General features: G+C 40.2%; 2 protein-coding genes across 2 annotated transcripts in view; both read left to right on the top strand.

The window, feature by feature from the left end:
- The first annotated feature begins 773 nt into the window (after positions 1–773).
- On the top strand, positions 774–3,326 carry POLR2K (RNA polymerase II, I and III subunit K). The gene is made up of 4 exons (XM_044247099.1): positions 774–874; positions 1,452–1,521; positions 2,267–2,359; positions 3,046–3,326. Exons 2-4 carry the CDS (start codon positions 1,461–1,463, stop codon positions 3,066–3,068), a joined length of 177 nt encoding a protein of 58 aa, XP_044103034.1. The 5' UTR covers positions 774–874; positions 1,452–1,460; the 3' UTR covers positions 3,069–3,326.
- Positions 3,327–6,609: 3,283 nt separating this feature from the next.
- The window catches only part of SPAG1 (sperm associated antigen 1), a 69,720-nt gene continuing 55,455 nt past the window's right edge, over positions 6,610–20,874 (top strand). The window contains exons 1-4 of the mRNA XM_044245208.1: positions 6,610–6,693; positions 10,096–10,237; positions 12,418–12,577; positions 20,529–20,654. Of these exons, the coding sequence (XP_044101143.1) occupies positions 10,098–10,237; positions 12,418–12,577; positions 20,529–20,654 (426 nt within the window). The 5' untranslated portion in view covers positions 6,610–6,693; positions 10,096–10,097. The remainder of the gene's footprint in view (positions 6,694–10,095; positions 10,238–12,417; positions 12,578–20,528; positions 20,655–20,874) is intronic.

The raw sequence follows: 20,874 nt of genomic DNA, 5'->3' as shown, positions 1-20,874 counted from the left end.
AGAGATGGAAGCTCTACCAACTGGGCCACCCAGGCGCCCCTAGCCTTTCCTTTAAAACAAGTAAAAGGAGAAGGTCAGAGGGACGACAGGAGCCTACGAAAGTTTCAAAAAGCAAAAATGAAATTATGTGGGTAGGGGCGCCTGGGTGGCTCAGTGGGTTAAGCCGCTGTCTTCGGCTCAGGTCATGATCTCAGGGTCCTGGGATCGAGTCCCACATCGGGCTCTCTGCTCGGCAGGGAGCCTGCTTCCTCCTCTCTCTCTCTCTCTCTGCCTGCCTCTCTGCCTACTTGTGGTCTCTCTCTGTCAAATAAATAAATAAAATCTTTAAAAAAAAAAAAAAAAGAAAGAAATTATGTGGGTAGGCGGCGCCTGCTCCACTGGCCCAGCACAGGTATCAAGGAAAAACAATCTGAAAAGTGCTTTTTTAAGTGAAAATCAATGATGGAGTCGCTCCTTCCGTGTTCCTCCGAGTAACGGTCAGCCTAGGATTCCAGGGGCAGCTGTCATTTCGCTTTTTCTTCTAACCCTCAGCCCTCCTGGAAAAGTTTACTTTCTGCTGACTAGTCAGAAGACCATATTCCCTCCTGAAATGCGCTGCAATCCTGAAAAGCGAAATAAGCTGGCGCGAAACACGGACCCCCTCCCTACAAAGCCTAACACACAAAACTCTCGGCTTTGTCGCCTGTGTACAAGCAATACAGCAATCCGAGTTCCCCTGCCACGCCCGGGGCGGAAGGGGCGGGGACTAGAAGCGTCATAGGCCAGCGCCGGAAGTTGTGTGAGACACGACCTGGAGCCACGATCCGCCGGAAGTTTTAGAGTACGGAGTTTCTTCTGTCTGCGTGGTTGGGGATTTGGTGGGTTGTATTTAGACGTGAGTATTTGAACCCACACGGCTAAGACCCTCAAGGTTAAAAGGGTCCGGTATGGGACTAGAATTGGGAGAAGCTGGGGATTGAGTAGATGATATTAATCCTTTGCCCTGTTTGGCTTTTGGGGGTTATTCTCCCCTTATTTTCGGTTCGCACGTTCCCGTGTTGAAGGATATAATTTATTGCCTTCCGCTGAATTTTGGAAAAGTAGAACTTGGGGTTAAATGGAAACCGAGCTTTGCCGTCAGATCCCAGTCCCCCTACCTCTTTTAATAGCTGAATAGCTTTGCGCAAGTTGACTTCTACAAGGCTGGATTTCTTCATCTATAATGTAAGAGTAATAGCTCCTAGGATTGTTGTAAAGATTATAGTGAAATAGTATGTGTAAAGCTATTGTGTCCAGTTGGGGGGTAAGTGCGCAGTACGTTGTGTTTTTCGTCCATTAGCTCTACCCATAGGGTTTGAAAAAGTACAGGTTAGGAATTGGGACTTTTTTCGGTTTTCCTGAGAAAAATGAGGCCTGGTTGGATTTGTGAGGAGCCCTTTTGAGATACTCAGTATTTGAGTCTGTGATTTCAGGGGTTATCAATGGACACGCAGAAGGACGTTCAACCCCCAAAGCAGCAGCCAATGATATATATCTGCGGAGGTAAGAATAGAACTTACATAAAGTAGGAGTGTTTTACTTCAGAGTTTTGAAGTAATTACATTTAACTTTGTCTTAAATGAGTCTCTCATCTTTAAATTTTATAAAGCAGAATACTATCAACTGTTTAAAAAAAAAAAGAGTTCTCTCATTAATTCATTTTCTGTCCAAGAAAAGTGCACTGCGCATAACTCTTTTTTCTTTCCTCCTTAGTATATTGTTGTTAAATAATAAAAGTTCAACTGAGTACATTTTAAAGGTGGAATAGGCTTATTTAATGGATTCATGAATCAGGCAGCATCCTGTCTAGCAAGTAGATAGGAGCTCCAAAGGGCTACAGGAAAAAAAAGGTTTTTAAAGGTAGAGAGGAATGGAAAAAAGGAAATTATTAGCAAAGAATCCATTGTTTTAGTAAGATGGCCTTTCTAAGAGGAGGAACAGAAAAGCAGTAAATTCCCTAATGTTGACAAAGAAATTCCCATGGTGACTGGTCAGAGGTTACATTTCTGCATGGTTGAAACTGCAGTTAGGTTAAGTGTTAAGCCTTGGTTTACTGGGTTTACTGACTTGGCATCTTAACCTAAGTGAGGCTGTTTGGGGCCTGTGGTTTTCTTTTCAGCATGGTCATAGCACCTTACTCTTAAGATTGAGTACATTTTAGTGCTTTGGGTGAAAAATACAGTTAAGTAATTTGCTTTTTTATTCTGTTTGCCCTTTAGACACTGAATAAACATGCTTTCTTTTTTAGAATGTCACACAGAAAATGAAATAAAATCCAGGGATCCAATCAGATGCAGAGAATGTGGATACAGAATAATGTACAAGAAAAGGACTAAAAGATGTATCCTTTTAACTTGCTAAATATGAAGTAGGTGGACATGAAGAATAATGCTTGGGTTGTTAGTCAAACATGAATTTCTGGTGTTTAAAAAAAGGTAATAACTTGGATTACCAAAAAAAGGGCTCGATTAGGATTTTCATAATCATTTAATTTTTATGTTCATAATAAAAATTCAGTGTAGAGGCATATATTAAATATCTGAATATTAGTTGATTTTAGTTCTCATAAGTCTGTTTTACAGGATCCGAATTTTACTTATACTCCTTGATTTTGAGTTTATGGACAAACTAAATTATACAGAGAAATAAATACAAATACTGTGTATGAATGCTACTTAATGGATAAAGTAAGGTTTACAAATTAGCCACAAGACTGAAAGTACATTATTACGTAGTAATTAATAGTACAACTAAAATATTTTTTAAACTAAGTTACTTTGATAACATTACTTTAGTGTTTTTTTTTTGGTGCATTAGTCTTTTGTGTCATTGAAAGGGGACTAATAGAAATTGAAGTCTTTTTTTTTTTCTTTTCATTTCCAAATATCATAGTAAATACTGAGTTCCAATCTATTATACACTGTAGATTAAATAACTAGCTGATTGCAATGAAAAAGTGACTTGGAAGTGTTAAATCCTTCATACAATTTTTAAATTTTTTTTTGTCCTTAACTCATTTTAATACAGTGGTGGTTTTTGATGCTCGATGAAACATGGAATTTGGAGGATTATCTTCATTTGTACTTGGATTTGCTATTAATGTTATATAGCTTTTGATTAGTGTATATATCTTTATGAAAACAAATAGCATTTCATTTTAAAAACCATCTTGTATGTAGATATTTATTTGATAGTTTCTATAAAGAAGTTTTTGTTCAGTTACGTGATTTATGGCCACCTGGATGGCTCAATCTGGCTTCTGCTCAGGTCATGATCCCAGGGTCCTGGGATAGAGCCCCACATCAGACTCCCTGCTCAGTGGGAAGCCTGCTTCTCCCATTCCCATTACCCCTGCTTGTATTCCCTCTCTTTCTCTCTGTTCAATAAATAAATAAAGTCTTTTAAAAAATTACGTGATTTATAACTTTTATTGTATATGTGATCTGACAAAGAGTGAAAGTTTAAAGTGCTTCCCTAAACCACACTTCTAATTAAGGCCTAGAATCTTTTGGGGGCCTTGTTAAAAATGTTTTCTAGGGCCTTGTGAAGGTCTGATTAAGTAAGTTCCTTGGAAACTACTGTTTCACATCACCAACTTTGTAAACTCTCCGGTATCATTTTGTATTGAGTATACCAATGTACTTCGCATGCAGGCATTATTTAGAGTTAAATTTTTCATTTTTACTTGATGTAGGCCTTCTGTATTTGTATATAAGGCTTGACTGTATTTTAAGTCTTGGGTGAGGGGAGAGAAACTTTAATGGTTGCATCTGTAAGGAAAAATCAACTCGCAGTAAAATGGATGAAGCAGATTATTAAGGCGGGTGTAGTTTCTGAGGTGTAATCAGGAAGGTAAAAAATTCTGCCTTCAGGGTACATAAAAAAATATGTATAGGAACTGGTTTACACTGGCCTATGGATAAATGTTTAAAAGTTTTGCCCTGATCTTAGGGATATGGATACTCATCCTCCCATCTGTTCCAGGATTCCATCATTATGGGATGTCACCTAACATTCATTTTAAAGATAGGTATATTCCACCTTCACTAATAGCTGTGTGTGTCTCTGACATTCAAAAAAATTAACTGTGCCATATTAAAAAAGCACCTGTATTTCTATTACCATCCTTGAATACTAAGTTCTATAAATTTTAAGTGCTGTACAAAGTACTACCATGCTCAAATTTTTCAGAGTGCTTCCTAGGTCCCGGTTTTCCTTTAGCCATACCTTTCAAACTTTTGTAATTCTGCTCTGTTTCTTCTTGACCTTGTCTTTTTCAGACAAAAGAGTCCCAATAAATATGACAGTCCCCTAAACAAACCCTAACACTTGGGATGACATACTGCTCTTAGCTGTTTTGATTTTATCATAGGTCTTTTATGTATCATTAGTTTAATTGAATATTATTATTTGGTTAACTAGACAGTGGTTTAGTGGAAAAAGTATTACCACTGGAACTCAAGACCAGCATTTCAACCAGTCACTTCTTTGTGTCCCTTTCATCTATAAAAATGGAAGTGATTTTACCTCTTGCCTACCTGGATAATCTTAATGGAAAAAAAGGTAAAATAGATATAAAATTGCTTTAAAAGATTTGGGGGTGCCTGGGTGGCATAGTTAAGCATCCAACTCTTAGTTTCAGTTCAGGTCATGATCTCAGGGTTATGGGATCAAGCCCAGTGTCAAGCTCTGCACTGAGCACAGAGGTGCTCTCTCTCTGTCCCTCCCCTCCTTTCTCTCTTTCAAAAACAAATAACAGCAGATCTTTAAAAAAAAGAAAGACTTTCAAATAGTCTTGTATAAGTATAAATATCAGTAAATCTGAGCTTAAAGTTAACACGTAACTTGTCCCCTGCTTAAAATGTTTACCAATGACTATGGACATGCATGTCCATGAGGAAAGCATGGAAATTGAATCAAATCCAGCCCTGCTTCTCAGTGACTAGCCAGTTCACTTAACGTAAGCTTCATGGTCAAAGTGGAGGAATTTATGATGGTCAATATGGTGCTTTGAGGCTCTGAAGTTAATCTTCAGAAATTAAAGTTGTGAAAAATGTAAAAACAGTAGCTGAAATAAGAAATGGCCAGTCTTGGGGCTCCTTGTTGGCGTAGTCAGTTAAGCATTGGATTCTTGATTTTGGCTCAGGTCATGAACCCAGGGTTTTGAGGTGAGAGTTCTCTCTCTCCTCCCTCTGCACATTTCACCCCACCCCACCCTGTGTTTCTCTCTCTCCAAAAAACCCCACAAAAGACAAAAAACAAACAAACAAAAAATAGTCTCAGGAGTGTCTGCCTGGCTCTGTCAGTAGAGTGTGCAACTCTTGATCTTCAACGGTTGTGAATTCAAGTTCCATGTTGGGTGTAGATATTACTTAGAAATCTTCAAAAAAAAAAAAAAAGCCATTCATAAGACTAAGTCGAGAAGGTGTAAGCCGAGAATATGTAAAAACAAGTTTCCTCCTCACATACACAAATGTGTGGACATCTCCACACCTCCTAGAATAAGTTCTCCGTAGAGAATTAGGAGGGAGTGTTTATTTGAGCAGAAGGCTGAAGGATGAGAAGGAGCCTGACATAATAAGACAAGGGGAAGGAGCATTCCTGAAATTGAGGAAATAGCCAGTGTAATGTCTCAGGGGTGAAAAAAGCAAGCTTGCCTTGTTCTCACTTTAGAATGAAGCCCATGTGACTCAAACTTTGAGGTAGGCAGAGGCCTGCTTATTTATGGTCTCATGATGGGAGTAAACAGGAGTATAACACGATTTAAGACAAGATTACTTGAGCTGTTCTATGAGAATGGATAACATAGGGATGGATGGATGGGCAAGCCAGTTAAGGACCACCTACAGTAGTTCAGGATAACGATTATGGCAGTCCAGAGTGATAGCAATAGAGGGACTAAGTAGTGGCTGGCTGTAAGATAACATTTTGAAGTTGAGCTAATGGGACTTAGTGATGGCTTGGCTAATATTTTAAGAGCCCAGTAAACAGTACAGACTTCGGTGAAAGGCTTTGGTTTCAAATATCCAGTGTCCTTTGTTAACAGTGTGTGACTTCACCAGGGTACACTTTTCCTCATTTATAAGGTAGGCAGGAAATCATAGCACTTACCTCACAGGTTAGTTGCAAAATAAAATGAATCCGTAAAAACTCTTAGCCTAATCAATGTTAATTATTATCACCATTGCTGTATTATTATTTTCCACACAAGATTAGTTTGAAGATTAGTGTCCCAGCTACTAGGCTTGCTGCCTCCATACTCTTCAGATTGCTCTTTCTGAAACACGTTGTAGATACTCTGAACGTTTAATTATAGTTCTATAATTAAGTAGGAGTAGTTATCAATTTATCTTGCGGGTGGTGTAACAATCCAGAACAGTAACGGCGTTTTAACTCGATCGGAAACGAACGCTAAGGAGAAAGGGGCCTCTCCCACTTGGACTCCTTTCACGGCCTAAATGGTCGTCGGTGTGAGAGGCTGGGCTGTGAGGCCTATCGGCGAGGTAGCTGGTCGAGGGCCAGCCAATCATCCGCAGAGGCTCTGGTCCCGCCCCCGGCGGTCGGCCTCTGGCGGGTGGGGGCTCAGGCGAGGCGACACGCCCCCAGCTGCGCACCTGCGGCTCGGGGGGTAAATTGTGCCCGGGCCGCATCCTCTGCGTGGCGTCTGCGAACCAGGTGAGTACCTGCCGGCCAGGAGTAAGTTACATCTTCCGTCGCAGTTCCCTTCGGAACTGGGGTGAAAGGCGGGCCCCGAAAAGCAAATGCACTGTCGGAATCGACTGAGGGAGCGGGTTATGGGATGAATAAACGGGGGGCTTTAGTTTACTGTGGCGGATGGTAGCGGATGTTGGGACAGGGTCGCAACATGGGGGTTGCCGGGGTCCGCCAGCGGCGACCAGTCCTGGAGACCAAAGCCGGGGAGTGGGGAGCAATTTCAGAGGGTCCCAAAGTGCCCTCCCCGACAGTTGGGTTGACTGTAGAACTCTGGATTCGCGGCCGCCCTCAACCCCCCAACCCCCCAGCCGCTCCCGGCGGTGCTGTACACAGAAACCGTTGCTAGGGCAAAGGGAACAATTTCCTTTCGATTTCGGCCTGCAGGGGGCGCTCGACCCTGTGGTTGCAGGATAGAAAGCTCCCTGGTGGAGGAAAATAGGTTTTCGTGTTATTTAACCATCTCATTTTCCAATGGTGGTGTTTCTGTCAGCCGATTAGGGAATATGGGAAATGGATGTGGATCAGGATGACCGAGAAGAGATTAAATCCAACTAGAATCAAACCTTTTCCTAATCAAAGAAATTCCAACCGGATGTGGGAGAGTTCAAACGAGAGCAAATGAACTGTTGTATGACTTATTTTTTGGAACTTGAAAGTTAACATTTAGTAGTCTTGAAATGTGCATCTTACCAGGAAAAGCAAAACAAACATGGAAGTCTCAAAAAGGATTTTCAGAGAAATGTTAAAACCGTGTGCAGAATGAAATTCATTTGCTTAGATAAGAGATGGCTCTCATTTAAAATGTTTTTCACTGTATTTTATTCAAATCGTGTAATCTCAGCGGTTGCAAGACAAATTCGAGATCATCTATTTTAATCCCATTGGATGCTTAAGTTCTTCCATCAAAGATCTGCCAACTTTATAGAAAAATTCTAGTGCAACCCATTCTGTTCTGGGCAGCATCAGTAATTTAAAAGTTCTTCATGTTGCTTTCCATAGTTTCTACTCTTAAGTCTATCCTTGTAATGAATGTATCATTTATCATTCTGGGCCCTGCCAGTATAGCATGAAAACCACGATCTCGTTTCTTCACTGGATCTCATCTGAAAGCTGATGTCTTCTGTGTTCTATGCCCAGTTAAAGCTAGCAGGAATATGGAGGAGAAGCTGACACCAATCCTTCTCTCTCTCTTTTTTTTTCTTTCTTTCTTTTTTCTTTTCTTTTTTTTTTTTTTCCAGAAATCTGATGTATGACCGAATCCCAGAGAGTGGCATGCTGAAGGAAATACTTTTGGTCAGTTAGGCCCATTGCTACTTCTTGTTTTAAAATGTATAACCCAATACGTTTTACTGCAGTGGTTTTTGAAACACTTTTGACAGTGACTCACGATAAGAAATATATTTTGCAACATGTGCATTTATATTCACACATTTGTCATTTGTTTGTATAGACATGGCATAAAAGTTTTTACAAAACAGTATTCACAATATGTGAAGTAGTCAGATTTTTGTGTTGCTGTTCTAGAGTGTATCTCATTAAAAAACAATGCTAATTGCAGCTCACTCATTTCAGGGGTTGCCACCCATAATTTGAAAAATCTGGGTATGATGGCTAAGTGTGTGGGCTCTGCAGTTTCCTCCTGAGATTCAAATCCTCAGTCACTACTTAATAATTATATGACCTTGAGCAAGTTACTTAAAACACAAACACTTCCCTTTTTGTAAAATGGGAGTAATTATTAATTCCCTTCATGAGAAGTTTGAAGATTATGTGAGATAATAATCCATGGCACACAATAATTTAGCTCCATAACTGGTAACTGTTATTACTGCTCTCTGCTTAAAATAAAACCTACTTGATATAGTAGTGGAAAGATTAAATGAAGTAATACATGTAAAATTCTTAGGGTGATGCCCAGCACACATTAAGAACTGTGTAATTGGGGCACCTGGGTGGCTCAGTGGGTTAGGCCGCTGCCTTTGGCTCAGGTCATGATCTCAGGGTCCAGGGATCGAGTCCCACCTCAGGCTCTCTGCTCAGCAGGTAGCCTGCTTCCCTTCCTCTCTCTCTGCCTGCTTCTCCGTCTACTTGTGATTTCTCTCTGTCAAATAAATAAATAAATAAATCTTAAAAAAAAAAAAAAGAACTGTGTAATTATCTGTCGGTGGTGTTACTACCATCATCGTTAGCAGCAGTATCATTAAAGCGAAACAGTCTGAGGCCCTCTTATTTCTAATTCACTCCAGCAAGTGTTTCTTAAGGGTATAAGACACTACTTTGTTAGCCCTGAATATATGACAATGAATAAAGTAAGATCTCACAATCTAGAAGGGAAGACAAAAACACATAATTAAAATATATGTTATGAGAAAGGTATGGGCTCAGTGTCTTGCGGGAGTGGGTTGCAGGGAATGGCAAAGAAGGTGATGTAAAGGACAGTTAAAGGATATTATTTATGTTTGTGCTGAATCACAGAGCATGTTTGGGGTGTGAACAAACAGCTGAAGCAGAAGTCATTGAAATCAACATTGAAAGCTATCTTAAAAGGCAGTTCGAGCACCTAAGGGGATCAGAATATGCCATCCCCAAATAAGCCATTTAGGCATAAGGATATATCAAACTGAAAACAAACAACAGGAAGAATTCTCACCCTCTCCCTTTCTGCTTAATAGCAGGGCATAAATTTCCCTTTGTAAAGGTGTCCCCTCTTCCCCTTCTCTCCTACCAGGAGGAGAACAATCCTCATCATAGTACACAGAACTGGGATAAGGCTGCAAAAACAAATCTTAATAAGGAAACCATTATCTTTCATTAGTTTCCCCCATATATTTACCTTCTCCTAAAATCCAAACCCCCTTTTTCTTTTTCTAATCACTTATCCACAACTTACCACCCTTTTTTAAAACGGTATATAGGCTCCCAAACCTAGCAGTTTCTTTGGGTTTTCACTTTTCTATGAAGCCCTGCCCCTCCATGCGTTAAGTGTATGAAATAAACATTTTTCTCCTGTGAATGTGTTTTTATCAGTTTAACTGGGGAGTCTCAGACACTGAACCTAAATGAGTGGAGGAAAAGTGTTTTCCTATTCTGTAGTACCACAATGTGCTTTGTGTTCCAATTTTGCTTAAGTGGAGACTGAGGTAATCTATGTATGATACTTAGTAATTTAGTTCCATGACTGATAACTATTTTTATCAAGGAGAGAGAGTTAAAAATGTGGAGACTTCTTCCTTAGAGAAAACACACCTCCTTTTACATAGAAGAAAAAAATGTTATAGAAATGCCTAGATGCTTCCTATTATTTAGTTTTAAGTATTACTATACATATTTGGTTCATAACTATTTTCCTATACTACATTTCAGCCATGACTACCAACGATTATCCATCATTATGGGGCTTTGGAACAACAAAAACATTTAAAATTCCTGTGGAACATTTGGATTTTAAGTATATTGAAAAATGTTCAGATGTTAAACACTTGGAAAAAATTCTTTGTGTGCTCAGGTAAGCATTCAAAAATCCTTTTATGTTTCAGTATGCCAATTACATTGTTGCCTTCTGAAAACTGGTACTCTTAGAAATGTTACAGAACATTTTCACACATTGAGATTGTTGAGGTTTTTGTTTTGTTTTGTTTTCCCCATGTTAGGTTCCAAAATAGTTGGTTTTGATCCCGTGGTTAGTTTAGAAGGTTCTGGCTAGGTCTACTTCCAGCTTGCCGCTTAAGGCTCATCAGTATGCAAGAGGACCTTTTTTTCTTGCTTCCTCCACATTTCCTAAGAAAAGATAAAGTAGCCATGAGAGTAGCCATTAGGAAATAAGATTAGCTCACCATGCTACAGTTGATAAAGATCTTTGGTACTCCCACCACCCCGTACCACCTGCCAACGAGGATGGTGACTTCCTGAGAGTTGGTGGGGAGGCCTGGAGGTGGGACCAGAAAGCAGGGAATCCTGACCTTCTCGGGGTAAGGGCCCCACGGTGGTGATTGTCAAACTTTATATGGTTGTTAAAAATGCAGATTTGAGGGTCCCATTTCCAGGGACCCTGCTTCAGGAAACCTGGGGTGGGGCCCTCTCGTTTTTAACAAGTGCCTGGTGACTGACATGCAGGTGGCCAAGGGAGCCCACTTCAGGCAGCACTGGTCTGGGGCCCCCTAGCAGGTACCCCCCATTTGGGATGTCCTGAGGGGTTTTCATTTGGAGAATAGCCTGTTACTGTGAAAGCCCTTGTGGAGCATGAATCCCTCCTCCCCTGGCATCAGTAGTGCTCCTTCTGTTTGATGGTGGTTCTCTGTTTCCTTCCCTCTGACCGCCTTCCTCATCACTGTGTCCTCTCCTTTTTCTCTCTCATCACCTTCAGCCTCCTGTCCTCCCTCAGCATCCCTGCTGGTGCCCAGACACAGTCGATGTTACAACCTCCTCATTTCTGAAACAGAGAGTGAGACATGTATTTTTCCTTTTCCTTTTCTCAGCAGTAGAAAAATTTTCTTTTATGTGTGGCCAACTGGTAAAGAAAATGAGCAGTTTATGTGATTGAAGAGTTTGCAAGCCCCACACTGTTGGTTCTAAGAAATTCTGTGAAGAACTTAATTCACTTATATAGTATTGATTCAGAATTTATTTATTTTTAAAGGTTTTATTTATTTGGGGCACCTGGGTGGCTCAGTGGGTTAAAGCCTCTACCTTCAGCTCAGGTCATGATCCAAGGTCCTGGGGTCGAGCCCCACATCGGGCTCTCTGTCCAGCGGGGAGCCTGCTTCCCTTCCTCTCTCTCCGCCTGCCTCTCTGTGTACTTGTGATCTCTGTCTGTCAAATAAATAAATAAAATCTTTCTTAAAAAGATTTTTAAGAAAAGATTTTATTTATTTGAGCTAGAGAGTGAGAGAGATCACAAGTGGAAGGCAGAGGGAGAGGAGATACAGGTCCCCGCTGAGCAGGGAGCCGGCCATGGGACTCCATCGCAGGACTTTGGGACCATGACCTCAGTCGAAGGCACACGTTTAACCAACTGAGCCACCCAGGCATCCCCAGAATTTATTTTTAAGAAAAATTTATTTGAAAATGGGATTTTTTTCTATTTTTCTAAAAATTTAAAGGTAAACAGATCTATAACAGAAGGGGAAAAGATGGATTTTCCTTCAAAAAAAAAAAAGAACAGAGTTCTCCTTACAATTCTCTAGGAACAAATTCTGTTCCTTGAGTGGTTGAATTTGGAGGCCTGCTGTATTGAACCACTCCTCTGCCATTTTCTTCCTATCCCTTTGGAGGGAAAAAAGGAGCTACAAACTCCTCCTTGGGAAGAACATCCAGTCTCACTTTTCGCCTGTCTCTAATATTGAATTTTCATTTATAAGTTAAAAATTACCTTGTGTAACAACATGAACATTGTTAAAGGAGAGAAAATGTCATTTACTCAACTTTCCAAAGTGTGCGATGGAAGCTGGTGTTTTTGGAGCTCAATTTTTTCCTTCACTGCATCACTCCGTAATTAACGGCTAAAAATGAAGGTTGTGCTGGTTGAGGAAGGAAAGTGGGACGCCCGCACACAGCCCAGCCTCCCTCCCAGTGCAGGGGCAGCCCTGGACAGCTCCGCAGAGCCCCTCTGCTCCAGGGAGCCCAGCCTGCAAATGTACATGGGCTCTAAAGAAAGTGGTGACTCCAAAGTTCTGAATTTTTTTAAAGGTCTGGTGAGGAAGGATATTATCCTGAACTTACGGAATTCTGTGAAAATCGTCTTAAAGGCTTGGCTCCTGAAAGTAGAGCTTTGAGGAAAGATAAACCTGCAGCAACAGCGGCCAGTTTTACAACAGAAGAATGGGAAAAAATTGACGGCGATATAAAGGTATAGAGTGACCGTGGTTTTTGTGACATTCTCGTGTTGTATCTGTGTCTCCTTCACTTTTCTAAAATCCTAGGCTTCTTTCCTTTTTGTCAGTGAAGGGCTTTTAGTGGTAATCACTTATGTACTATTGGTTCCTTCTCAAACCCAGAATAATATGAATGTGTATGTTTGTGTCCGGACATCCACGTGCGTATTTTAAATGACTTTCCTATCAAAGGTAATTCGCTCAGCTTCTATAAATTGGGCTATACAAACATACTGGTTCATAATTTCTTTTGTACCACACTGGTTATTTCCTCAGCATAAATTAATGGAAGTTAAGTTGCTTGATCAAAGGATGTGAATAATTCAGAAGCTGTTGAAACACATTACCATGTTCTCAGAAAAGTTGTGCCTTTGTTCTCTTTTCACCAGCAATATATAGGAGTACCCATTTAAGGTATTCTTCATTGGATACTATAGTCATTTTAAAGGTTTTATTTATTCGAGAGAGAGTGTGTGTGCATGCATGCGCAAACATGAGTCGGGGCAGGGGGTTGGAGAGGAAGAGGGAGAAGCAGATTCTGGGCTGAGCAGGAAGCCCAATGCAGGGCACCATCTCAGGATGGTGGGATCATGACCTGAGCTGGAGGAAGACACTGACCTGATTAAGCCACCCTTTAATTATTTTTTTAAAGAGATTTTATTTATTTATTTGACAGAGATCACAAGTAGGCAGAGAGGCAGGTGGGGGGTGGGGAGTGGGGGAAGCAGGCTCCCCCACCAAGCAGGGAGCCCAATGTGGGGCTCGATCCCAGGACACTGGGATCATGACCTGAGCCGAAAGCAGAGGCTTTAACCCACTGAGCTACCCAGGCACCCTCTATAATCATTTTTTAATCAATTAAATAATTGAAAAACTTATGTATTTTTGATTAATTTTTTCTTTTTAAGATTTTATTTATTTGAGGGCGCCTGGGTGGCTCAGTGGGTTAAGCTGCTGCCTTCGGCTCAGGTCATGATCTTAGGGTCCTGGGATCGAGTCCCACATCAGGCTCTCTGCTCAGCGGGGAGCCTGCTTTCCTCTCTCTCTCTCTCTGCCTGTCTCTCGGTCTACTTGTGATCTCTGTCTGTCAAATAAAATCTTAAAAAAAAAAAAAAGATTTTATTTATTTGACAGAGAAAGAGCCCAAGTAGGAAAAGGGGCAGGCAGAGACAGGGGGAAAGCAGGCTCCCCACTGAACAGAGAGCCCGACTTGGGGCTCAATCCCAGGATCCCAAGATCATGACCCGAATCAAAGGCAGAGGCTCAACCCTCTGAGCCACCCAGGCGCCCTACAACATTAAATTTTTTTGTTCATAAGTTGAATTTCTTTTGTTAATGGCCTGTATCTTCAGTGATTTCTTTAATCTGCTTTATTGAAGCCTAATTTACATTCAAATAAAAATTTAATGGCCTACATTTCACGGAGTTTTGACACCTGTCTGTGCTCTAAAACATTTCTATTACTCTGAAAAATTTCCTTATGCCCTTGTGCAGTCAGTGCTGACCCCACATCCTGGTCCCTGATAACCCCGAACTGCTTTCACCATTACGGGTTTGTGTTTTTGAGACTTTTCTATAAATACAGTCAGACGGTATATGGTCTTTTTGTGTTTTCTTTCACTTAGCATCATGCTTTTGAGATGTGTCATTGTTGTTGCATGTCCATAGTTTGTTTCTTTTAATTGCTGAGTAGTAGTGAATTGTATGGATATCTCAGTTTATCCACTTACCAGTTGATGAACAAAATGACATTCCTGCCAGTAATGGATAAAAATTCTTGTTGCTCTGCATCTTGGTTCACACTAAGTACTGCCAATTTCAGCTGTTCTGTTGGGTATGCACTGGTATCTCATCATGGCTTTAATTTCATCTTCTCTAATGACTAACTTTGCTGAGTGTCTTTTCATGTGCTTATTTCCCTTCCATATATCCTCTTTTGTGAGAAGTCTTTAAATACTTGGCCCATTAAAAAAATTTGGAGTATTTTGTTCTTATTGAGTTGTAAAATACATGTCTTTCATACATGTCTTTCATTAGATACATCTTTCGCAAATACTTTTGCAAAAAATATTTTGGGGATTGCCTTTTCATTTTTTTTACAGTGATTTTGGAAGAATAAAGATGTTAAATTTTGATAAAATCAATTTTTCTTTCACAGTGTGTGCTGTGTGTCCTATTTGGGAAGCCTTTGTCTAATCCCAGATCCCAAGGTTTCTTCATATGATTTAGGAAGTTTCTAATTTTAACTCTTACATTTAGGTCTGGATCTGTTTTAATTTTGGGGTACACACACGCACACACACACATATAATATAGATATCCAAGGTTTCAGGTAACACTTAATGAAAGAGTGTCCTTTCCCCATTGAACTTATTGGTATAATCATCAAAAATCAATTGGCCATGTATGTATGGGTCTATTTCTGGACTCTCTATTCTCTTTCGTTAATCTAAATGTCTGTCTTTTCATCCAGTACCTCATTCTCTTGATTATGGTTAAGTCTTAAAATCAGATCGAAAAAGTCCTCCAACTTTGTTTCCCTTTTTCATAGTTGTTTTGGCTATTCTAGGTCCTTTGCTTGATAGTTGTTACAAAATAACTTGCTTGTCTTTGGGTTGGGATTGTGTTGAATTTATGGATCAATTTCAAAATAACTGACATCTTAACAATAGTGAAATTTCTGATTCATGAACTTCTGTATGTTTTCTGTTCATTTAAGTCTAATGTAGTTTTTTGTGCCAGTGTCTTGTAAATTTCAGTGTGCACTTCTTGCATATTTTTTGTTTAATTTATTCCTAAGTATTTATTTTATGCTATTGTAAAAGTTAATGTTTTTTAATTTCATTTATTTTTGCTCATTCTGAGTCACCCTAACTATGAAATTTTATGTATGTATGTATGTATGTATTTTGGTGTGGTAAAATAAATATCACATAATATTTACCATCTTAGCTGTTTAAAAAATTTTTTTTAATTTTTTAATAAACATATAATGTATTATTATTAGCCCCAGGGATACAGGTCTGTGAATCGCCAGGTCTATACACTTAACAGTACTCACCATACGGCATACTCTTCCTGATGTCCATAACCCCACCACCTTCTCCCTACCCCCCTTCCCCTAGCCCCCCCTCAATTTTTTGTGATATTAAGAGTCTCTTATGGTTTGTCTCCCTCTGATCCCATCTTGTTTCATTTATTCTTTTTCCTCCCCCCCAATCCCCAACGTTGCATCTCCACTTCCTCATTTCAGGGAGATCATATGATATTTGTCTTTCTCTGATTGACTTATTTAGCTAAGCATAATACCCTCTAGTTCCATCCACATCGTCGCAAATGGCAAGATTTCATTTCTTTTGATGGCTGCATAGTATTCCATTGTATATATATATACACCACCTCTTCTTCATCCATTCATCTGTTGATGGACATCTAGGTTCTTTCCATAGTTTGGCTATTGTAGACATTGCTGCTGTAAATATTCGGGTGCACGTGCCCCTTCCGATCACTATGTTTGTATCTTTAGGGTAAATACCCAGTAGTGCAATTGCTGGGTCATAGGGTACCTCTATTTTCAACTTTTTGAGGAACATCCATGTTGTTTTCCAGAGTGGTTGCACCAGCTTGCATTCATCTTAGCCAATTTTTTAAAAAGATTTTATTTATTTATTTGAAAGACAGAGATCACAAGAAGTCAGAGAAGCAGGCAGAGAGTGAGGAAGGGAAGCAGGCTCCTGGCTGAGCAGAGAGCCCGATGTGGGGCTTGATCCCAGGACCCTGGGATCATGACCTGAGCTGAAGGCAGAGGCTTTAACCCACTGAGCCACGCAGGCGCCCCATCTAAGCCATTTTTTAAGTGTAGAGTTCATTAGTGTTATATTGACAAAAATCTCTGAATATAATAATGTCAATATAACTAAAAATCTCTGAATATAATAAAAAGTGTGCAATTCATTAGTGTTATATTCATACCATTGTGAAAGCAATCTCCAGAACTTTTTTTATCTTACAGAGCTGAAACTCTACACTCATTAAACAATAGTTCTCCATTTCTCCCTCCCCTCAGATCCTAGCAACCATCATTCTACTTTCTGTTTCATAAGTTTGACTAATCTAAATACCTCATATCCGTGGAAGTTTAATTTCAATTTTTATTTGTATATTGCAAGTCTATAGTTATCTAATTGATCTTTTATATTGACCTTGTATCCTGTGATCTTCTTAAATTTACAAATTAGTTCTAGTAGCTTTTCTGTAGATTTATTGGGTTTTCTTTTTTTAACTAATTTTTAAAAAAAGATTTTATTTATTTATTTGACTGAGAGAGATGACAGGTAGGCAGAGAGGCCGGCAGAGAGAGAGGGGGAAGCAGGCTCCCTGCTGAGCAGAGAGCCCAGTGCAGCTCGATCCCAGGACCCTGAGATTATGACCTGAGCCGAAAGCAGAGGCTTAACCCACTGAGCCACCCAGGCGCCCCCAGCCATTCGCTATTAAGTATAGTGTTGGCTTTAGATTTTATGACATGACCCTTTATAAAGTGGAGCAGTGTCCCTTCTATTCCTTGTTTGATGAGAATTTTTATATGAATGGGTATAGAGTTTTATGAAGTACTTTTCCTACATTTATTGAGAGAAATATAAGATTTCCTTTGTAGTCATTAATAAGGTAAATTATGTACTCTGTTTTCAAATGCTATACCAGCTTGCCTTCGAGGATAAACTCTAGTTAGTCGTGCTGTATCTTTTTTATATATTGCTGGACTTAATTTGCTAAAATTTTATGAAGGATTTTTTGTATATTCAACCATGAGAGATATTAGCCTGTAGTTTTCTTGTAATGTCTGGTTTGAGTAGTGGGGTAATGCTGGCAGCATAGAATATGAATTGGGAAGTGTTCTCTCTTTTTAAATTTTCTAGGAGAGTTTGTGTGTGATTGGTATTATTTCTTCCCTAAATATTTTCCGGAATGCACCACTGATGCCATCTGGGCCTCACCTTTTCATTGTAAGAAAGGTTTTGACGCTTAATTACATTTCCGTAACAGATACAGTGCTGCGTAGGTCCTCCTTAGAGTTCTCTCTCTGGCTCCCTCCTCTTGGATATTTTGCATCCCAGATCTTTGTAATCTTTGCCTCCCTGAAGCCTGAGCTGTGTTCTTTTGAATTCAGCCACAGGGCTGTTTGGGTTTCTGTTCCCTGTGCTATAGCCTGGAAATTATGGGCAGTAAATTGGGGCCAGTGCAGGTCCCAATCCCTCCTTTGTTTCCTTTCTTTCAAGGATCATTTTCCCATGCTACCTGTTGTCCGATGTCTGAAGACCACAGTTTCATATATTTATCCAGTTTTCTAGAGTTTAAGCGGGATGGCAGATCCAGTCCCTCTTACTCCGTCAGGACCAGGAGGAGATGTCCCTTTATTGATTTTTCTGTCCATGTGTTCCTTATTTATGAGTAATAGTTCTGTTGCAGATATTCTAAATTTTCCTTTGTCATTAGTCTTTTAAATCTTGTGTGTGGTGTTTTTCATGTTTATTCATTAAAAAAAAAAACTTTTTCCCTTGGTTTTATCCCTTATGTTTTCTTGCATTTATACTTGAGAAAGCTTCCTCTCCATCAGATGCATATTTACCTGTATTTTCTGAGTTCTTTTGTGGTTTCATTTTGCTTAATAAATAACCTTTTTAAAAAAGATTTTTATTTATTTATTTGGCAGAGACAGATAGAGTGAGAAAGGGAACACAAGCAGGGGGAATAGGAGAGGGGGAAGCAGGCTTCCCCTCTGTCGAGTAGGGAGCCCGATGTGGGGCTCGATCCCAGGACCGCAGGATAATGACCCGAACCAAAGGCAGACACCTAACGACTGAGCCATCCAGGTGCCCCAAGAAATAACTTCTTAAAACAGATTCTGGAGCAACAGGGTTTTTTTGTTGTTGTTTTTTGTTTTTTTAAATTTATTTATTGTCAGAGAGAGAGCACAGGCAGACAGAGTGGCAGGCAGAGGCAGAGAGGGTAGCAGGCTCCCTGCTGGACAAGGAGCCCGATGGGGGACTCGATCCCAGGACCCCGGGATCATGACCTGAGCCGAGGCAGCGGCTTAACCGATAGAGCCACCCAGGTGTCCCTGGAGCAACAGTTTTTTGTTTTACTTTACTTTATTAATATATTAATTTACTTTATTAATGTATTACATTTGAAAACAGTTTTTTTAAAAGATTTTATTTATTTATTTGACAGGAGAGAGAGCGTTCACAAATAGGCAGAGAGGCAGGCAGAGAGAGAGGAGGAAGCAGGCTCCCCGCTGATCAGAGAGCCCGGTGTGGGACTCAATCCTATTACCCTGGGATCATGACCTGAGCTGAAGTCAGAGGCTTTAACCCACTGAGCCACCCAGGCACTCCATTTGAAGACAATTTGGGGGAATATGCATTCTCTAACCCAGAATGCTATGTTTTTTTAAACTTTTGGCTTTTTCAGGGTGCCTGGGTGGCTCAGTCGGTTAAGCGTCTGCCTTCGGCTCAGGTCATGATCCCAGGGTCCTGGGATTGAGTCCCTGCATCAGGCTCCTTGCTCAGCAGGGAGCCTGCTTCTCCCTCCCCTGTACTGCTCCCCCTCCTTGTACACACACACACTCTCTCTCTCTCTCTCTTTCTTTCTGTCAAATATATAAATTAATAAAATCTTTTAAAAAATAAACTTTCTGCTTTCTCATTTTGCTATTTACTGACTTGAAATTGAAAACCTGGTAATTAATCTACAAGTTAAAATAACAGTTTGTGTCCAGAGTTCTTTGACTTTATTGTCTAGGGAGTAACAGCATAGTTTTAGTTGCAGAAGCTGCTTTTTTTCCAGTTGCATCTTCTTTTTCAGTCACCTCTTGACTTCGCCTCTTCTCCCTTTCTTTCATGCTTTTCCCTGCCACTTCTCCCTCTGCCCCATTCTCTTTTCTTACTCTTTGTCCTCCTCTGTAATGCCTCCTCTTCCTTTTTACCTTTCTCCTCTTACTGTTTTTCTGTTCTTTCTCCTTCTTTCACCTCTTTGCTCCCATTTTGTTCCCCTGCCTCCTGCACAATTAGGACAGGTAGTATAGTCTAGTGCTGTATCATGGCGCCTAATTTAAAATGAGACCTTCACCGTATAGCTGCTGAATAACAATAATAGAATTTCACAGATAATGGGACGCCTGGGTGGCTCAGTTGGTTAAGCAGCTGCCTTCGGCTCAGGTCATGATCTCAGCGTCCTGGGATCGAGTCCCACATCGGGCTCCTTGCTCAGCAGGGAGCCTGCTTCTCCCTCTGCCTCTGCCTGCCATTCTGTCTGCCTGTGCTCACTCTCTCCCTCTCTCTCACTCTGATAAATAAATAAAATCTTTAAAAAAAAAAAAAAGAATTTCACAGATAACAAGTCTCTCACTCAATTCTTCCTAGAACCTGTGACAATGCAGTTTAATAAACATGATTATGAACCTATTATGTGCCAGACACTGTGCTAGCTTCCTGAATCACAAAGATGAGACTAAGACATAGGTTCTACCCTCATGGAACTTACAGAAATGTGAGAGAGATGAACAGTACATGGATTATTTTAAATCTCTGTTAAAACATGGAGGAGGAACATTTCTAGCCCAACCAGGTAGTTCAGGGAAAGCTTGTTGGAAGGGTTGAGAGTAAACTTGCAAAATAACAGAAGGAAGGGCAGCACAGATATGCATAATTATACTGAATTGCACATTTGAAAGTGGTGAAGATGATCAATTTTGTTTTGTGTAATTTACTACAATTTAAAAGCATAGTAGAAGGGCATCTCAGGTAGAATCCATGACCAAATTGTCACCCAAAATATGGACCCATAGGAAATGATGATAATGTATAATTCTAACACCTTGTTAATTACTTCAAACTGTATGTTTATCTTCTTTCTCCTGCTTCTCAGAGTTGGGTTTCGGAAATTAAAAAAGACGAAAACAAAATGCACTTTCATGAAACTGAAGCATCTCCAGCAATGCAAGATCATTTGCCTCCAGTTCGTGGTTCAAACAGCCGTGTTCATGTTAGTAAGGTAGGCTGTTTTGGGGTGAGGTGTGGGTGGGGGAGGGAGAAGATTGTTGTTGGCTAAGAGAGCTAATGTTTAATCAGAGTAACCACAGTGTGATGTCCTCCGAGAACTGGGGATTATCTTGAAACTGACTGCATGCTGTTGTCTTCTCCAGGAGGTGTGTTTCATCACCTGGAGATCCAGATGAAACCGCATTTCCCTTTGAAGGCTTGCTTCTTGGGCT

Source organism: Neovison vison, chromosome 4 (genome assembly GCF_020171115.1).
Source record: "Neovison vison isolate M4711 chromosome 4, ASM_NN_V1, whole genome shotgun sequence".
NCBI lineage: Eukaryota > Metazoa > Chordata > Mammalia > Carnivora > Mustelidae > Neogale > Neogale vison.
Note: the sequence above shows the minus strand (reverse complement) of the source record. Positions and strands in the feature narration are given on the sequence as shown.